The 21,589-nt window shown below is 40.0% G+C and overlaps 1 protein-coding gene across 2 annotated transcripts in view; it reads right to left on the bottom strand.

The window, feature by feature from the left end:
* Positions 1-21,589, bottom strand: part of tnxbb (tenascin XBb) — a 45,734-nt gene that overhangs the window by 6,107 nt on the left and 18,038 nt on the right. The window contains exons 5-8 of one of the 2 annotated variants that reach the window (XM_073843867.1): positions 12,155-12,304; positions 11,791-12,066; positions 7,723-10,047; positions 5,297-5,419 (exon numbers count right to left, since the gene is read on the bottom strand). In XM_073843867.1, the coding sequence (XP_073699968.1) occupies positions 5,297-5,419; positions 7,723-10,047; positions 11,791-12,066; positions 12,155-12,304 (2,874 nt within the window). The remainder of the gene's footprint in view (positions 1-5,296; positions 5,420-7,722; positions 10,048-11,790; positions 12,067-12,154; positions 12,305-21,589) is intronic. The other variant, XM_073843868.1, reaches the window with a different exon arrangement.

Below are 21,589 nucleotides of genomic sequence, written 5' to 3'. Positions count from 1 at the left end.
GTGGTTTGAGCTGTTATCCATGCACCCTGACTTTCACCACAGGGTTTCCACTATAAAAAAAATAGGAGGGTGAAGTCTGTGTAAGGGTAACTACAGCAATTTTGCTGGTGACACCTCAGCAGTGTCATGCTGAGCTGCTCTGTAGTGTAGAGAAGTTTGAGACATGGCCTCTATGAAAGAGCATCCTTCAGCCAAGTAACCTCTCAGATTACTTCTTAGCCACTGATTAAATCTCTCTGCATCTCCATTGGACTGTGGATGATAGTAAGCTGTTTGTATATGTGGAATCCCTTTGCTTTGGATGTAACTGGCAAACTCAACAGGCTCTAGTTAAGGGCCACTGTCTGTCACCAGGGTCCTTGGCAGGCCCCAGCAGGCAAAGAGCAACTCCAGAAAATCAATAATGGACCTGGATGTGACAGAGCCACAGGTGTACGCTCTGGCCATTTTGAGTGTAGATCATAAACTACCACAAGGAAACGCAAATGATGGGGCATGTCATGGAGTTCACTGCGGATATATAGCTGAATGTGGTCCCAAGGTTTAGTTGGCCAGGTCGAAGACCCCAGTGGTGGTGGCCCAGTTTTTCCACTTACAAGACATGGAGTACTGTCCTAAACAAGCTGCTCAATGTCTTTGTCCAACCCCTTTGTCCTCTGAGTTTAGCAGGGATAATGGCACAGTGTCCACAGGCCACACACTAGTGAAATGCTGAGGTTAGGTAACACATATAGTATGCTGTCATCCTCAGAAATGATGTAACTTGAACAGCAGATGAAGGCTCTGGCACCTGGCACTGGTCTCTACATTGGAGTAAAATGGTGAATGGAAAAAAGCCCTCGGCTGAAAGCCAACAGTCAATATCTTGTGCCACAAATAAGCATTTCTTCACATTAAGTGTCAGATTTTGTTGACTGAGTGCAGCAAAAGTGGCCCTTAAGCACTGTTTGTAAGACATTACTAAACTAAACCTGCTGGGCCTTAACACCTCCTTTTGTAATTGGATCTTGGACTTTCTAACTAGAAGACCTCAGTCAGTCCGTGTCGGCCGCAAAACCTCCAGCACTACCACACTGAGCAGAGGTGCCCCACAAGGCTGTATGGTCGCTGCTCTTCACGCTGCTGACCCACGACTGCACTGCCAAGTTCAGCTCCAACCACATCATCAAGTTAGCTGATGACACAACGGTGGTAGGTCTCATCAGCAACGATGATGAAACACCCTACAGAGAGGAAGTGGCCCAACTGGTTGAATGGTGTGGTGCAAACAACCTGTCCCTCAATGTGAGTAAGAACAAGGAGGTTGTGACTGACATTGGGAGAACCTCTGTTGACCACCCCCTGCTGACCATCGACATCGACATCTGTGAAGAGAGTCCGCAGCACTAAATAACCACCAACAGTACACTCTCAAAGAAGGTGCAACAGTAGCTCCACTTCCTACGCCGACTTAAAGGGGCAAGTCTCCCTCCACACATCCTCACCACGTTCTACAGGGGCATCATTGAGAGTGTGCTGACCAGCTGCATCACAGTCTGGTACGGGAACTGCAGAGCCACTGACTGCTGCAAAGATTATCGCTGCCCCTCTCCCCTCCATTCTGGACATTTTTCTTGCACAATGCTCTAGTAAAGCCACCAGTATCGTGAAGGATCCCACCCATGCCTCCCACAGTGTTTTCCAGCTCTTGCCATCAGGAAGACGGTTTCAACCACCTCATCCCCCTCTGAACCTTCATCCACAACCCTTCCTACTGAAACCAGGACCCCCCCACCCACCACATCACATGCACCACATGTGAAACATTGAAAACCTCAAAAACATTGTGCAATTCTGAGTGTGCTACACACAGGTGAGTGGGCTGGACAAACCATCTGTAAAAATAAAACTCTTTTCTCTCTATATGCACTGGACACTTTCTTATAAACACTCCGTGACAAAAGGAAAACCATTGTGCAAGTATGAGTGTGCTTTACACAAGTGAGTGGGCTGGACAAACCACTTGTGAAAACACACTATTCTCTCTCTAAATGCACCAGACACTTTCTCATGAACACTCCATGTCACAAGAATTTAATAAGAACTTAACAAATGTTTTTACTTGTGAATGCACCACGAATCATATTGCACTATATGCTTCTTAACCTTAAATACATCCTTTGCACAATATCATGCACAGTTATCATGTAAAGTACTTGTATAGTCTGTCTTAGGCTATGTGTATGTATAGTCAACTATTTATAGTTATATATATTTAGATTAACGCTTTTTAGTAAGTTAGTTATGTAAAGTTTTTTTGAATTATTCTTATTTCTAGTGTTGTATGGTTATATTTGTTTATTTATGTAGCACTGTGGTCCTGCAAAACACACACTGTATGTCCACACATGTAGAGGAATGACAATAACATCAAGGTAGACAGCAAAGCCAGGATGGTGGACATAATGTTTTGGAAATAGCTAGGGGCTGAACTGTGTCCAAAAGGCATTCTCGTGTAATGGAATACATCAATGAATGCAGTAATATTTCTTCTGTCTGGATAGAGGGGAACCTGGAGATAACCTTGCTGTATAAAAATTGTTAAAAGTGTGCAGTGAGCTCTTCGATTGTTGCCAGAGGGTAGGAAGTTGGGATTACTGCTTAGATGATTGTCCACACAAACTTTCACCCAGGTTTTTTCTTGTTGGCGGGTTTAATGATATGCCCTCTGTTTGCAGTTTGCCCTGTTCTGTGACTTCCTCATGCAATGCTAGTGAAATGCTGAAAAGTGACTTATTGTTTTTTACTGTGGGATCCAAGAGAGGCTGGTGTCTGAATGCAACTAAGCACCCAAGGCCATCAAACAGTGCTGGCCATTCTTGTGGCAGGGACAACTGACAGTCAGAGTTTGAGCCCCTTTGTTGTCTAGCGGAAAAATAACCTCATAAACGGGTTCAGACCGAGAACATCGGTCTGTGTGCCTTCGGATAATTTGTTTACTCTTTTTTGTCTTCAAAACGGAAAAACTATGAAACTGTTTGTTTATTGCATATTCAATCCTTCATGAACATGAAAAAACTCATGTCATTTTTCTTATTTTTATTTTCGTTTTTGTCACACTTTGTTCTAATGCACCAAATGAATATACAATAAAACCAAAGTGGATAAACAGCTTGTGAGTGAGAATAAACGTACCTTTCTGCTGATTGGTCAGCCAAACATCAAACATCAGTTCTTCATCAGTTCCGTGCAGCAGAATAATTCGCTGCATAGTATGGATTCTTATTTTTTTGCAACTGCATTTAATCTCTTTCTCATCAAACAACCAGACTAATGAATGGCTTGACACAAATCATACTGTGCCTAGAGCCCTAGTCATTGTGTGGCTGATTCCCAGCATTGGTGCACAGTGTTATGTTTTATTTCTGAATGAATCTGAATGAGTCTATGAACAAATCGGTAGAGTGAGTGATTCAATGCACCATTAATATAGACAATTTCACACCTAAATTAATTGATTTTTTTTAACAAATCGGTTAAATAAATGACTCATTCATTTACACAATGACTTGCAATCTAAGTATCATTTCATTGATTTCCTATTTCTCTATTCAAAATATTATGTTAAAAGCATTGATTTCATAATTGTAATTGCTTTGTAAACGCATATACATTCATTAATCGGGTTGTTTAAAGAGAAAGAGATTAAATGTAGTTGCAATAAACGCTATAAGATTACATACAACTATGCAGTGGATGACTGTAATTTTGCTGCACGGAACAGAGGAAAAACTGATGACGGCATGGTTTGATGTTTGGCTGACTAATAAGCAGAAAGGGATTTTTCCTTTCTGCCTACATAAGAGTGAAATTTTCAGTTGTTGATCCACTTTGGTTTTACTGTATATCCATTTGGTGCATTAGAACAGAGTGTGATGAAAACAAAAATTAAAATATGCAAAATGACATAAGAGTTTTTTTTACACTCCTGAGAAGGATAGAATATGTGATAAATAAACAGTTTCTTTGTTTTTCCATTTTGAAGAAAAAAAAACAAAAAACGAGTAAACAAATTATCCAGAGGTACAACGACTGATATTGCTGCCATGTGTGTAATGTGAAATCGCAAGTTGAACAGAGACTCGTTTCCATCCTGGACAGGTGCGTGTATAAGATCAATAACTTAGACTGCACAACTTCCATATCCAAACATATTTAGAGGGGGCAGCTGAGGGGCAAATATGGCAGGAAATGTTCATAGGTCGTCATATTAAGTATTGAGACTTTAGCCCCTGTTTCCAATAGCAGAGGAATACAAGTGTCCACTATATTAACAGTGCATGTAGGAAAACTTACTGAACTGGAGTACAGCGAGGGTTGTAATGTTAGCATGTGGATTTCATTCACAGATGCCACAATTCTGCAAAGTGGTTCAGCTTTTGACAATGTCGACATGTTTGTCCCCATGCTGGACAGTCAAGGGCACAAGAAGAGTGTCTAGTGGAGCTACAATTTTCACATCGGTGCTGAACATAATGTATGTCACACTCAAAGACATATCTGCCCCTTCCCCAATGAACTTGAGTGCATTCTTGTCCCTACTGCTTACACTTGATTCACGTGCTGTGCTTAATTCAGACTTGATTTGAGAGGCCACAACTACAGCTTTCTCTAAAGTGATTCCTGAACGAGTGCATTGTTTGTTTTCTCAATTAACTGATATCGTATCATCTCATCTGATAAAGTACCAAAACGGCACGGTTGTGCCAGCCCTCTTAAGTCAGCGACATATTGAACAATCGATTCACCAGCGCGCTGTCTGCGTTGCCGAAAGCTAAAAACATTCAAGTGTCAGCTTCACTTCCCATTTCAAACCCCTGAAGTCTGCATGAGCTAGAAGTTGCTTCCTACTTTACTTCCTTACTGTGATATCTTTCCAACGAAATAAATACTGAATAGAGGCCGGGTTTTATCTTGTTGCTGCTCCTCTAAGGATTGGTTAAAGATATTCTGCCCAAGCCATCAATCTGGTGTTATTAGAGAAGGAATGGCATTCCAGAGCAAATTTTTGAGATTTTGATGAAAGATTACCAAGAAGACTAGCAATATGCGCTAACAAAGCAAAGAATGTCAATTTAACCATCATTCATTCTCTCTCAATAATGTAACGAATGCATTAACCATCAGATTGTTCATGCAACAATAAGAGGGTTAAAAGAGTAGACTCTTTATAGAAAGGACTTATTACTTTGAGCTAGTTTCATGAAGGTTTTACTGTTTCTGAATGTTTTTTTTTTTTTCTGAGGTTTACTGTTACCTTCTTGCACATGAGTGTACACGATCTTGAATCCAGACACCTTGCTCTTGGGTTTGGTCCAGGACACCATGACAGAGCTGTCGGTCACATCGCTGAAGGCAAGATTGGATGGAGGCTCAGGGCCTGGGTACAGAACATTAAACACAGGTCAAGACCAGAAAGAGAAAGGCAGAAGAAGAAGTAAGCCGAAAGATAAACAATAAGTCAGAATCAGAAGAAATTTGACATAAAGAAGAGGTAAGGGTGAATACAAAAACAGAATAAAACATTGTTAAGCAGTACTTGTTTACTAGCATTCACAATTCTCTGGTCTCTGTGATGACCCTGACGTTCGTGTTTGAGAAATAAGGCTGGCTATTGGTTATTTGAGTGAAAACACAAGTGTATATATGTGCAGTCGAAACATATATACAGTATATAGGCCACCGCCTATACAGAGCCCCACAGAAACGTCACTGTTAATGACTGACATGAAGTCCTGCACAGGAGCAAGAAAATACAAGCATGGTATTATGATGCTGATGCTGCTCTTTTGAACCTGGAGAGGAGAAGAAAAATGCAAAGAAGAGATGAGTGAGGAAGTGAAGACACTGAGGAGAAAACGTTGTGAGCGGCCGTGAAGTTGTTTCATTAAAAACAGCACAACGTGTGTTTTGTTGGCCAACATGAAACAAGTTATTTTACACGAGACTCAACCACTGCTGTTCGTTTGAAATGGAGGGGCCGACCGTGGTCTTACCCTGGACTGAGGGTGAGTGATGAGGGGAGACATGAAGGTGGCTGACTGTAATCTTACCCTGGATGAGAGAAGATCAGAGCAGCGATAAATGGTGATGAGCATGAAACTGTCTCACTGTTTGTACCAGAAATCTATTTTGCTCTTCATTAATATCTCCTGATTAGTCATCAAAAGGAATACCGCAGGTCAATATTCTCAGAATTGGTCACGTAAAACCCCATCAAACGTTCAGCATCTGTAGCATGTTGTCGATTTCCACAGAAAATCATTCTGACTGATCCCTCAGTTTGTATAGAAGAACAAAAACATATTTGCAGTAATGCACTGACAATGGAAGCATTTCCCATGGGTTAAAAGCAGAAACGTGGAGCTTGTATTAATTTACAATAAAAGGTGAGTTAGCGTGATTCCAGTACTCAATGATCTGAGTAAACAGTAAAACAATCAGAATCAAATACCATTAGCTCAAACTCAAGACAGAATCATCATGGCATCAGGCTGTTTATATTGATTTTACGTAACTATTACAAAATGCAATTCATTTCATTAGACTTTTCTTCATTTTTACACACAGAAGGACAAGCTGAAATTATTTTCTGTGTTAATCAATAGCATGCCACAGATGCTGCTTTTAACCAAGAATAAATTGACAAAATAAATTGTTGCATTAATCAGTGGTAACTCTCATATCAAAATAATAATAATAATAATAATAATAATAATAATAAAAATGTTAAATTAATTCAGCTAAATTGATCAACAAATACACTACACATGTATTGAGTAGTGGCCATTATAGTAAAAATGTATTTGTATAATCCGATGTTAATATTAGTTATGAACAGTTAGTTATTACTATATGAATGGATACGATGTTAAGGTGAAACTATTAATCAAACTGTTTCCCCCCCCGTTGATATTCAAGACACATTTGCATGATGGGACAGTGTGGACATACTGACAGGCAAAGGAAGGAAGACTAAAAGACACAAATTACATACTGTTCTTCCACAGATGTGTCATTTATGACAGGTAGGGGTGTGAGTCTTTGCATTCAAATTGACTCCATTAGCAATTTATTCTAATATATCAGAAATGAACACAAAATTTTGGATTAAACTCAGTATTCTGAGAATGGTTTCAGTTGTGCGCAAGTTCAAGATCATTTGCGAGATCATTCATAGATTTTACATCTGAAAGAGAGGCATACATGCCTATGAATTACACGTACGCAGATTTGATGATTGTAAGATCAAATTGTAAGATTGTAAGATCAATCAAAGATGGTTTCTGCACAACATTTTATAAATGAGGCCCCATGTCTACACCGGATGCAACCATTGTCATATCCAGTGACAACCTGGTTGCTGCTGGTTTCTTAATTTACTGCTCAGTATGTAGGCCACACATTGTCCACAAATGACCAAATGCACAAGGTTAGAGAACAAAGATGTTATGCTCACACATTTATTGACATTTACACATGGATTTTAATCAAAGAAGTTGACTTTGCTTTGATTAAAAAGCCCTTGCTAGGTCAAGGGTTCACTGTACACTGAACAGAATGGAAAGCAACAGTGCTGACAGACTAAGCAGTAAAACTCAAGACATTCAAAGACATTTCCTACTTTACAGAAGTGTATCGACAGATATAGGATTAGCAACACTGACTTTTGGTTTTGGGTACCTGTATGTACGATGAGGTTGTGAGTTTTGGAGCGAAACGTTGGTCCTTTGCCAAAGACGGACACAGAGTACCTGGTCTGAGGCGTGAGATTCGCCATTTGATGTGAGCGGGCTGTTCCGGGGAGAACTGTGGTAAAGCTTGTCATGTTTTCTCCACTCTTGTTCATCTTTGTACCCTGTACATTAGGTACGAGTTCATAGACTACACTTTTGCCCTTTATACTACTTTTCTTTGGTGCTGTCGCCTTAAGTCCCTTCTCATCATCAACTTCTTTCTCATGTTTTCTTTCATCTGGGTCTTCATCTTTTTCCTCATTCTCCTCATCCTTGACTTTGTTTTCTGGTCCCAGCTCGGTTTGAGTGATTATGAAGTGTTTGAACTTTCCTTTCGGTGCACCCCATATTAGTACAAACCCAGTTGATGTCACATTGTTGACCCCCACATGCTCAATGGAGCCGTCTGTTTCGCTCAAAACATATTCCTGGGCGCTATTATCATTTTCCATGGGATGGTCTGTGGAAAAAGAACTGTCAGAGTTTCCTTTTCCATACTGAATGATGTTTGGGCCCTCTCGAGTGGTACCGCCGTGTTTTGTTTGGGAATGTCTACTGGCTGCCTGTCTATTGGCTGATCCGTTGGTCCTGTTGGGAATTACGTTCGGTCTAATCTTAATACTAGTGCCATTTTCTTTTGCAGGGGTTAAAGGAGCTTTTACTGGTTGGATAGGAGCGCCTTGGTTGGAAGTCCTGTTGTTTCTGATGAGAGGTCGTCTTACGGGTGACTCTAGAATTGGCCTCGTACGGTTCTGAAAAGGACTGACATTGGGCCGTCGAGGATAGGAACCCCTAAACGGCGTCTGCCGATACGGAATCAAATCAGGTGCTTCAACGCCTTTGTTTTTTATTAGAGTGTCTTTTTTCAGCGGGAGTTTGGCTGGCAATGGAGTTGTCTCAGTGCTGGACTTGCTAGCAAGTTCAGGAGTTGAATCTTGGAATTGTCCTGTGGTTGGAATTGAATTTAGCCCTTCCTTCTCAACAAGCGGTTCTTTTGCTAAACGAGAGGAGACAGGACTAGGCCAAGATGGACGCTTGTCTTTTTGTGTCTCTGAAGATGAGGAAGAGAAATTTGATTTAAAACGTGGTCTACCTACTACTGGTGGAGAAGCTAAACTTGGGGGTTTTGGTCTAGTTGGCTGTCTGGGAATGGTTAATGAAGATGCCTGGAGACTGCTTTTCCTAGATGGTCTTTCTGCTGTTGACTGATTTCTTACAGTACGTTGATCCGCTCTCCCAGGTTGTGCAATAGATCGTGGCGTAGGGAGGTGAGGATTGTTCAGGTACGGAGGAGATGTGGTGGTGAGGGGCTGGTAAAGTGTTGTCTCAGGTTGTCTCGTTGAAGAGGGAGCGCCATTCATTACATTTGCATTCTTTCCCATTGTGTCTTCAGCAGTTTCCTCATCTCTTTCTTGCTCTTTCACACTCCTTCTGGCTTCAGAAGTCTCAGCTTCAGACTGAGCCTCATCCAGCGCTGTATCCCTCATTTCATTGACTGATTTGTCTGTTAGAAGTTTGTGTAAGAGATCGTTTCCATTTAAATGGCCAACTATAACTGTTAGGTTTTTTGTCAGCTCATTGCCATCTGATATGTTTCCATGTATCTTTCTATACCCAACCAAAACCTTTCGAACACATTTTGTCCCATTTATGTAGGCTGTTATGTTTTTTTCTGTTGTAATTGTTGGCTCTTCGGTCGACTCGGTGACGCTCATAAAAGGCAGTGGGGTGGCAGATGGGACGGCTATGTGTCTCTGAAAAGCGGAGCTTGGGCTGGTGTGTCCGGGTGTCTCGACGGATTCTCTTCTAAAGTTATTTTTAGTGTTTCCCCCCTGAGATCTTGCCTCTTTTATTGTCAGTGCCAGTGGTTTACCACCAGAGACAGTGTCCATTTGAGGGTTTCTTGGTCTCATAGGATACCGTGTTCTTGATTTATTTGAAGAAGGCACAACCCTATTTGCTCCTATCTGGGAAGAATTGAAATGTTTTATTTCAGGACTGTTAGGTCTTCTTATGGGTTGTGTTCCAGGTTTGGGAAGCATCCCATGTGGTCTTTTTATTCCAGGTCTAACAAGTATACCAGGTTTGGGTGGGCCCATATTCCCTATTCTTTCAGAATTTTCAACATTTCCTTTTGCCACTTGGCCCCCTTTGCTCAGTCCTTGCTTTCTCAGAAAGAGTGTTGTATTTGTAAACTTTGGTGTCTTTTCTTTGTTGTCGCCAGCCTCATCTATCTCCATGGTCGTCCTGGTCTCAGGCACTGAGACATTCCCTAAAGGCACGAATGAAGTTTAAAAATTGGATTTAAAATGAACTTCTCTATGACAGTTAAGCTGGAGGAGGAAATCCTGTTAATAAAAATGTTGTGTTAATGCAACAGGTTAAGTCAGTTATCCAAACAATTCTGGCATTGAGGTGGCCACTATCCTCATGGCATCAGTAGGTTTTGGTCCCCTTTTAGTCCTATAGAAAACTGGAGAGGTTTACATTATCTGAAAGAAAAAAGAAAGGTAAAATATTCCTGAAGAAATGGAAAATGTGACATTGTTGGTTAGAGTTATCATACTGTGTGTGTGTTTTATTTTTCACAAGAAAAAAACAGAAGCAAAAATTATCCAATCATGCACATTTAAATGAGACTCTTCCCTTTTTAACAAAACTCGCTCCCTCACCAGATATAAAACTCAATCACAGTAGCCTGTCCATTTCAACAGTGAGGTCACTGGATTGTAAATATGACAGATTGACTGGGCTATTCACAATCAGCATGAGCCTCACCTAAATTCCCATCATCTGGTGGCTATAAATATGTTAATTGACTTACTATGATGATGACTATTCCTTACTCTCATTACCTAATGCATCCAGATGTGTCAGTCTTGCTGTACGCACTTATGCTTAGCATTCAAAGGGGCCTAAATTTAAATCCTACCTAATAATACTAGTTTTTGATTGTGAACAAATTGCAGTGTTTGATAAAATGAAAAATAAATAGATAAATTGCCAGATACTGTCTGGTGAAAATATTAACATATAGCAGGCGTACAGTAGACAGAGTATGTTCATAACGGTTCACAACTTGCTTTTTGTTATCAATGTATATCATCTTCTGCATGTAATTCTCTCATCTTTTCTGGCTCCCAGATGTTTATGGCTTTCTTTCTTCAGATGGATGCAGATGAAGATTTTTAGCCTCCAGAAGAAAACAACCGTGGTCAGCACGCCGTGAAGAGTGATGTAAACACGTGAAGCTTGTACACAGAGAAGCACAGAGGACCGCCTCTTCTCTCGTGAGCTTCACAACGCGCTTACATCACCAATTATCAGTTGCACTCCAAAAAAGAGAACGGACGATAACTGACGCGTGCAAATCCATTGTATGACTAATGTGAGTGTTTGCTATGTCAGCCTGAATGACACACGGTAATAAGCCAGAGGGCAGTACAAGAGAACTCCATCCAAAATGTCACTCTGAATGCAGGAATAACACACTCTCCTATAGGCCGGGTCCATCACCGTTTAGTAACGCTGTTGTAGACTACAGGAAAGCTCAATTTGTATGATCAGTATCGGTTGCAAAACCTTTTAATTCCCATGTTGATCTGCCAATTATTCATAACACTGGTTACTGTGCAAACTAAACAGTGAAAGGAGATGACCGGATATTTTCCATTTTGTCTGGTAAATTTTATTATTCCCTGACACCAAAAGTACTTAGCAGAAACTCAGAGAAATTACGTTATTTGCTTGCATTTCTATTAAACGACCTCCTCAAGGGATTTCAAGATTGCTTTTCTTTAAAATATCAAGGCTGTGAAAAGGAAAATAGTATTGCCCCTAGCAACAATGGTCTTGTCAGAGGCAAACAGGCCTACTCGTGCTTGTTCCAGTGACAGCAGAACACATTTTGCTTTTAACTGTAACAAACTTAAAGCCACGTTCCACATCATTTGTGAGCTGTTAATAAGAATTTCTGTTTGGTTGCATGCTGTAATTCATCTTCAGGAGAACTCACCAGGAGTTGCCTGTACTGTTGCTGGCAGGCTCCGGACGATGTCTTTCTCCGCCACTAATGAGATGTCATACAAGCGGCCCGGCTCCAAGCCGTCGATCTGGGCTGAATCTCTCTCCGGCGGCAGGTTCATCTCCGGAAGTCTGCTTGATCCATCTGTCTGATTGGGTGCAACGGAGAGGACGTACCTGTCAATCTCCCCCTGTGCCTTCTCCCACTGGACAATGACTGATGTAGTGGTCGTCTTCACAACTTGCAAGTCTTTTGGGCCAGAGATCACTGTCCAAAAATGAATCCAGGAATGAATCACTTGTTAAAAGCATGCTAGGAATCTACAAAACTGCTGGTCCTGTTGGAATGGACTCACGTGTGGTGAATTCGGCTGAGCTCTCTGTTCCCATCATGCCATCTTTCTCTCCGGTGACGCTGACCGTATACTCCTGTCCGGCGGCCAGTCCGATCTGAGTGTAAGTGCTCAGTCTGCCATTGATTTTGGAGCTTATTTTCTGATCTGTTTCTTTCTGTGGAGAGAATACGGTAAAAATCAGTGCACCCAAATGGTTTTATTTGGACATACTAAATGTAGACATTCATTTTCATTTGGTTTCTGTTTATTTACTGCTGTGAGTAGCCATTAGAGGCACTTCATTTATATTCTATTTCAACCTGATTAACCTCATTAGAGCATTAGTAGACTGTTGGGTTAGGTTTAGGGTTAGTACGTGAAGAGTACGCAAGGAATCTGTAGTGCAGATGATGGGCTTTTATTAATGGTAAAAATAAACAAAACAACAACAACCAATCTACCCTGAGGGGGAAAACAGGCAGGCAACCAGGCTTCCCTGTTGAAAAAAAAAAGGTTTTGATGCTGGTATGCTGGTTTAAGATGGTCCTTAGCTGGTCATGTTGCTGGTCAAAGACCAGCATAAACCAGCTAAAACCAGCATTCCACACAGCAAAAATCCAGTGTGAAATTAACTCCTGGGAGTACATGTGAGACCACACTCAAGAGTGTGAAAGTGTTAAATCAGAGTGTTAAATTAACACTGAAGCAGAGTTAAAGTTATTGATGTAATTAAGTGATTAATTGAGTGATGATTGATCATTATTGAAGACACCTGATGTTAATGAGCAGAATCACCATTTTTATGTCACCATTATAGTGGCCAGCGTTTACTTTAGTTGGGCTCTTGACCCCTACATTTTTAAAGTTAGTTTTTGCTTGGCTGATATAACTGAGTTATAACAGACAGACAATCAAATAGAGACTCATTTGCGTTTCAAAGACTGAAACTCAATTAGAGCCTGATCTCTTGAGTTGGGTCTATCTTGTTGATTATAGCAGCCCTGTGATTCTTCAGCATAACATTTTCAATACAATCTGAGGAATTTATTAAAAGTTGTTTGATTTAAAAAAAAAAAAAGCTAAAAAATTAGACAAGAATCAACCTGTGAATCTCAACAACGGTGAAAATCAAAAAACATGTTGCAGTGCATTCTGGCCACCAATCAAAATCTGTTTTCTGAATATGCTCACCATTGCTGAGATTCCTACACTGATTCTTGATGTATGTGTGTGCCTCAAAGAAGCATTTTTTTTGTTCTATTATACAAACAACTTTCAAGAAACAATTTTAGTGAATTCTTTAGGATCACAGGGCTTTTACCAACAAGAGTAAAAAATCTAACTCTTTTAGGTGTAGGCTCTAAAAAAAGCTCATAAGGTCACATGATCATTTTGTAAAAACATAACAAATACCACATGACCATTTTTCTCCATTTGCCTGTCAGTCTGTTATAAATAAGTTATAACAGCCAAACAAAATCTAACTTTAAGAATGTAAGGATCAAGAGCCCAACTAAAGCAAATGTTGACCACTGTAATGGTGACATAAAAATTGTGATTTTCATTTTTGGTGATTCTGTTAATTAACATCAGGTGTCTTTAGTAATGGCCAATCATCACTCAATTAATCACTTAATTACCTCATTAACTTTAACCCTGCTTCAGTGTTAATTTAACACTCTGATTTTAACACTGAGTGTGGTCTCACATGTATTCCCAGGAGAGTTTATTTCACACTAGATTTTTTGCTGTGCAGCATCAAAACATACCTAATCAGTATATGCTGTTTTTTTCAACAGGGTTGGCAAGACAAGGACAAGGCACGACAGAACACAACCAGGGTAAATTTGACTAAGAAACTGGCACAGGACTGCAAACACAAGGAGAATAAATAGGGAGCAAACAAGGGAGGACAGGTGGAACAAATGAAACCAATAATCAGGTAACAAGATGAGCAGGGTCAAGACAATGGACATGGGAGCACATGGAAACAAGATAAAAGCCATGCGCTCACACAAAACAAAAACATGAGCACATGGCCAGCAAAATAAAATCACCAGCCATGTGCAAAACAAGACACGAACATGCAGCTGACGAGAATACTCAGAAGCTGTGTGTTCACACAAGACATGACAACATGATAGCACGCAGCCAACGAACAACACAAGCGGTGTGCAGTCATTGTCCACCACAAACGCAGACAGAACATGGAGCGCCAGTGTCCAAACCCCAACACGAAACTAAAACTCAACAAGACATCAGAGCCGGGATCCGAACACTACACTCCAGCGTGAAAAAAAGGAAACAGGGAACAACACACTCAAAGCCACATGCTCGCATTAAAACAAAGACATGACGGGAGTGTCACAAAACCATGAATAAACTAGACAGAGGTGACAGAACCCTGACATAAGTTGGCATAAACTTATTTATAGTTAGTAGAATGCGTGTCCATCAAAGTAAAGTGTTAGCAGATATTAATCAAACAGTAGAATGTCTAAAGTAGACTATCAAAATAAATTGTGATAGTTAACGTGTGTATAGTTTATACCGTATTGACACTGATGATTTGGAAAGGAATGATATTGAACTTTTATTGACTTATGCTGTCTTTTGAATCTACACATATAAGCATGGCTAGACTGACTGCAAATTAATTTTCTGAATAAAATGTGTCTGGTTTTTACCAGTTCAGAACTAGTTTGCTCTTAGGCTGTTATGAGCGGTTGCCAGGCCATTGCTTTGCAGTTGTTATGGTGTTGTGGATGGTTGCTAGGGAATGGTTAGGTGATTGTTTGGTTGCAGGTGAAGTCTATAAAATCAGTTAAATGAACAGTTTACTACTGTTCTTTATCAACACTATCCAAAATATCTCTCAGCTAAATTGTACTGCCAACATTCACAATTGCAACTTCTTATGAACAATGACAAATCCTTTCACCGTAGTGGTTTTGCCTGTAACTGACACAATCCCATACCGGAAAGTCATGGCTTGAAGAGAGTAATGAGTTTCCTGGTGGTAATTCCTGACTTCTGTTTCAGTAATACATTCATTAGCAGACAGGCAATATTTTACAGATTACAGATTTGAAAACTTGAGGGCCATTTATCTCATATGTTGGAAAAGCCGCTCTCCAGCACTTTATTAGCCCTAAATTCACTATGCCAATTGGGCGGTGTTCTCCAGTCTTCTTGAGTTTTTGTTTCTTATAATAAATTTAATTGGGCCCAGCTGAGAGCCAGTTTTTCTACAACTTATCTGAAGAAAACATCGCAACTGTGTTCTCTATTGGCATCTTTCTTCCTGTTTTAGTTCTTTATCGACGAAGAGGAGCGATGGCATATCTTGTGTTAGTGGTGTTGTCCTCCTGCCGTCTCCAGCGTGTGTCACAGCAGCTGTTCTGTGATGTCATCTCTCTGGCTGCCGTGTGTTTTTGACCATGTTTACGCCTTTCCTAGCAACAAGCATCCCACATCTGTCTCTCTTACTCTCTAATGCTTCCTTTCTCTGTGGTTGCTGATGGATTTCTGTCTTTCACTGCATTTCCTCACCCTTGTCTCCAATAATCTGACTGAACTTTCTGTGCCCATTGTCATAGTCTTCCTCTGTAATTCTTTGATTTATCTGTCACACTCCTGTATGTTGTTTTTGCCTACTTTCCATCTTGTTCTCTCCATCTTTCCAACACCCACTCATTCATGTTTTGCAGGAAAAAAATTGCCCTTTTCATTGTCTCAGTGGCTCATCTGTGTCTTTTTCAGTGTAACTGCCATTCGTTTTCAAACATCTGTATAGTGCTGAAACATCTGTTCTTAACAGCATTTCCCTTTGCTTTCTGTCTGGTATGTTATAACACGTGAACATGAGACCAGTGACCAAAGTCCTCCAAACACAGTTTTATTGTTGTAGGTGTGGTCACTGATCTTTGTTTGGTCAAGGATGTGGAAGTTTCTCATAGTTTTGCTATGGGAATCAAAGCTCCAAAACAAAGTAGCTACGCTTTTTTCTTTTAGTAAAAAAACAAACAAACAAACAAAAATATAATAATACGTGCACACACACACACTGAGCTGTATATATGGAGAGTACAGTGGGAACAATACAAATATTTTAGCATTTCGTCAAATTGTAAAAATTACATTCTGCTTGGTCTAGAAATAATTTACAGTGCAACCTAAACTGATTAAACCCAAAAATGTTCTGTTCCCCCCAAAGAAAACTGACCAACAGCTGACCAGAAACTTAAAAACTAAATATAAAAATAAATCTGAAATTGCCATTATTATTGAAAATAATAAAACAGATCATTTTTCACTGCGTTATGACAATGATGCTATTGGAAAGGTGTGCCGACTAGAGGCTGAAGGCAGTCACGATGTACTGTAGCATGATCTGCAAGCAAACAAAGTCCCTTTAAGGCAAGTCATGTCACTCGGCGGCCATCTTTAAAACGCCTGCAAGTGCAGCTCCTATCTCTTTGAATGGGGAAACTCCAAAACTGTTCACCAAGCTTACGATTAAATTTCATATTTGAAATCACCAATGAAAAGAACTGCCTTATAAATATTGTTCCTTGTGCTCCAATGGCGTTAAAAAATTCTTATTTTTCAGGCTAGATCAGCCAGTACTGAGCGCACGTCTTAGAGCGCCGATTGTTTCTATAGCAACCGGGACTTCTAACGGCAGCTGCAGTGACGCGCTGACTTTACTAATCAACGATTGGCTCTTTCATTAAGAAGGCGAGACTTTGTGGCCATAATAAGCATTGCATTTTTCCCCATTCAAAACTATATGAGTGGTAGCCTGCCTCACCCTGTAGCCCAAGACTGGTCACCCACTGAAGCTAAGCAGGGTTGAGCCTGGTCAGTACCTGGATGGGAGACCTCCTGGGAAAAACTAGGTTGCTGCTGGAAGAGGTGCTAGTGAGGCCAGCAGGGGGTGCTCACCCTGTGGTCTGTGTGGGTCCTAGCACCCCAGTATAGTGACGGGGACACTATACTGCCAAAAAGCACCGTCCTTCGGATGAGACGTTAAACCGAGGTCCTGACTCTCTGTGGTCATTAAAAATCCCAGGATGTCTTTCGAAAAGAGTAGAGGTGTGACCTCGGCATCCTGGCCAAATTTGCCCATTGGCCTCTGACCATCATGGCCTCCGAATCATCCCCATATTCTGATTGGCTTCATCACTCTGTCTCCTCTCCACCAGTAAGCTGGTGTGTGGTGGGCGTTCTGGCGCACTATGGCTGCCGTCGCATCATCCAGGTGGATGCTGCACACTGGTGGTGGATGAGGAGACACCCCTGACACTGTAAAGCACTTTGAGTGTCTAGAAAAGCGCTATATAAATGTAACTAATTATTATTATTATTATTAAAGATGTTGGTCTCTCATCCAGGCTGTTTAGGCACTCAAGTTCACATTCTCTTGTATGCTGGTGGAAAGTGATACCAGTGAAGATTAAGATGGTCCCTGATGAGAAGAATTGAAAGAACCTAGGTCTCTCTTGACTCACTAACTCTATGTTAAGTTTCACAGCATGGATGGGCAGGCATTTGGTCAGTATGGTGTCCCTTTCCTCAAAATGAAACCTCTTAACCTCTAACAAGCAGACCAAGACAGCTAAAAAGATGGGTCTCTGTCCGCTTCCAAACGAACTCTGGTTTTGTTCAAATGAAATACGAATGCAACACGGACCAAATACGTCTAAACAAACCAAAAACAGACTCTACATTTATTTGTGTGCACTCACAATAACAACTAAACCTTGCGCTTTTGTAAAATAATGAAAGCAAATATGATGCGGTGTCTGTGAACTTTGATTGCAAAACTTTGAAACTCTGTGTATACTTGCCTTACAGATATATCTGTAGAGAGTGATATGTATATCTTTAATTAAACTAATTCAAATAGAAAACAATATTCTCAGATTATGTAATCCGTATGAAACATGCAGGTGCATCACTACTGCCAAGATAAGTCAGTGTCACCGACTTCATCTCTTAAGATGAAAATAAAAAAGTTTATCAATAAATTATTAAAACGTTAATGCAGCTGTTTTTCCCTGACACATTCATAATTATTATATCTGCCAGTGCGCTGTGGCAAGCTTTAATTGCGTGCAAGTTTGTGAGTTTGCAGGTGCTGAAAATAAAATCGTATACACGCAAATAAATATAATACAATAATATAATCAAATACCTTTCCCGTTAGTTTGGAGTGTTCAGTGAGTTCCGTCATTAAATATACGTCATTCATCCTGACCAATCAGGTTGTGAACGTATATCACTATGCCTTAAGGTCTGGTATCTTTAGGGTCACTATCAAAAATGCCAGTGTGAGCGCTAAACGGACCAGAACCAAATGTATCATTTTCCTTTTTGGTCCAAATGAACTGAACCACAAGTGTGAACATACCATTAGAATCTGTGGATTCCAATGACATATGTACCCTTCTATGGCATTGTCTTCAAGGTCATTCTCCGTCATGTGACTGCCTTCAGCCAATCGAGCTGGTGTGTTTGAGTAACCCTAGACGGTTTCTGGTTTCTGACCTTAGCTCTTGCACTAAATTCACAGATGACACTTAACCACAAGAAACTGTTTTAAAAGCTTTCAAATGAAGAATAAAGTATGTTATAAAAGAATAAGACACACATCTGTGGCCATTACACTTATGGAACGGATTAACAGGACAATGATACTTAATGATTCCCTTAAAATAATGTTTTAATAGAAGTATGTTGTCACATGTATGTCTGTTTTGCTTTAGTTACATCTTAGTCATTTGACCTAGTTTTCCCTCTGCGTTTAATTAGTTATTCAGTTCACCTGCGTTCTAGTAATTAAGTCATTAGTCCCTCGCTTGTTTTTGTTTAGTTTATACTCTTTAGTTTATACTCTGTTCAGTCAGTGCCAGTGATCGTGATTGTCTACATGTTGTGCCACATTGGTTCCAGTGATTCTCTTGTGTTCCTTGTGGATTCATTATTAAAAGACTGATGTGGATTTGGTTTTTAGGACAACTTTGATGAAAAGTTTTGATCCACTTCAAATGTTGACTACTGTACACTAATGTTAGTCTCTCTGTCTTACTCTTATGCCAACATTACTGTAGTCAACTGAATCCAGCTTGTATCCAGATGATCAGATGTTGGATCTGTACCCAGGAATGACCACAACACAGTCCTTAAAGTGAAGGCCACGACAATAATATGTCCTCTCAGCACAGATTCCTACGGTCAGCTATGAACACATCATGCCAGGTCCAGCTGGGACTGAAATGTGACTTTAACGGGAAGGACATTCATCATGCTGAACGTTTATAAAACTGAACTTTGAACCACTATAGAAATGATTACTAGACTTGTCCTCTTGTGCTCTTTTTGGACTTTTAATCTTTGTAGGAAGCTGTCAGAGATCTGCGGATTAGACTGAAGTGCTTCAGATACTGTTGCATGCGAAAATAAGAGTTTCAGCATGTTGGGATATTTCAGAGATTACAGCATCATCACATTTCATTCCTGAAGCATCTGATGAGCCTGCTGCAGTCTCTCATTCATAGAGCTTACATCACCCACCTCACAGCAGATTGATAGCACATGTTTCTTAATGAACAATTGCTGACATCAAACTGAGCTCAAACATCACTGGAGTTCAGCAGCTGGTCGCAACAAACAAAAAATCAAGAAAACCTCTATGGTAATTTCATTACAATTATAAGTAGGCTTTTCAATGGAAAGAGGCTGTTGCAATTCAGAACCGGTAATAGTTTAATATGAAGCGATATTACCAACACGGTTTTGTATATTTGAACAGTTTAGGCATGCATTGTGATGGATGGAGGTTGAACTTTCTTTTTTAGTACCATAACTGTAGGCAGTTCTGTGCTGTTTGTAGTGTAAGAGTGGTCACTAAAATGGTCAACTCAGACTCATTGGAAAAATGTGCCTGCGCCAATATTTATACCTTCATTCTTGCATGTTTCTCAGCATTTTCACAGCAAATTACATTTTCTGCAAAGATAAACTTGCTCATTCATGTGTGAAAATAACGTAGTGTCTACACTAAACCCAAGCCTAAACATAATCAAAAGCTATCCAAATACAAATATGAAATAAAAGCTAAACTAAAAAAATAAAACTACAATGTCTCTCCAATGCCCTTAACGGTCTGGCACCCATAACTCAAACGTGTGCTACGGCATAAACTGTAATAATTAACCTCATTAAGCTTCAGCTTCCCTCTTCCTGGTCCAGAATTAAACTTTCCAGTAACGGTCAGGACTACTGACAGTCACGGTGACATGTACCGCGTGTCATAATCACGTCTATAATCAGTGGTGTGTATGGTTTCAGTAATGTTGAGATGATTGCTGAGGTAGAGATGGGCACTGAACATTCAGAGGGCGGTAAATCAAAACAAGGCTTCTATTCAAGGCAAATAGCTTGTTTTTCCACTGCCAGATTGGGCTCATTTTATGTCTGTGTAAAAATTAATTTGTTTTTCCTTTGGAAAACACACTCGGCCAGATTTAAGTTTGGCGGAGTTGTCTAATGCTTTTCTGTATCTGATATCAGAAGAGGGAAAAAAGTGGGCGATTCTCATTTATTGATTTTGTTTTTTATTTAAATCAACATAAACTGGAGATTATTCAACAAATGTTACTATGATGTATAAACCCTTAAAGTTATTAAATTATTAAAAAATCTATCATTTTCACATTCACCATTATTTTAAATTGCATATTGCCGTTGTATATTTTCTTAGTTAAATGCAAAAGGGATTTATTGAAAGGGGTAAAATACTCTGAAGTGTTTGAAGGGTCTGAGCTCATGCCGCTGTTAATAAGAAAGCAATCGCAGGAGCTGAGAGTCTGTTTCACGTCCCTGTCCCTCATCTCTCTCTCCTCCACTTTGCTTTCTCTACACTGCCCTGTCCAAATAAAGGCAGAAATCAATGATAATGTGCAGTAATGATTATCAAAAATATGATTCATTTTTTTTATGCAAAATATAATTATACTTGTCCATTTTGTTTGAGGTGGAATATGTTCCTGACAGCTTTCATGAGATTTACTCAAAATGAGGATAAGTCATTGTCCTGGCAGGGCAGCATGGAGTGACCTCATGTTTTCCCGGGTTGAACATCTACTGCTACACAGCAAAAAATCCAGTGTGAAATGAACTCTCCTGGGAGTACATGTGAGACCACACTCAAGAGAGTGAAAGTGTTAAAATCTGAGTGTTAAATTAACACTGAAGCAGAGTTAAAGTTATCGAGGTAATTAAGTAATTAATTAAGTGATGATTGATCATTATTGAAGACACCTGATGTTAATGAGCAGAATCACCAAAGACGAAAATCACCATATTTACGTCACCGTTTTAGTGGTCAGCATTTGCTTTAGTTAGGCTCTTGATCCTTACATTTTTGAAATTAGATTTTGTTTGGCTGTT

Source organism: Garra rufa, chromosome 7, assembly GCF_049309525.1.
Source record: "Garra rufa chromosome 7, GarRuf1.0, whole genome shotgun sequence".
Taxonomy (NCBI): Eukaryota; Metazoa; Chordata; class Actinopteri; order Cypriniformes; family Cyprinidae; genus Garra; species Garra rufa.
The sequence above is the reverse complement of the archived record's forward strand: the minus strand, read 5'-3'. Positions and strand labels throughout refer to the sequence as shown.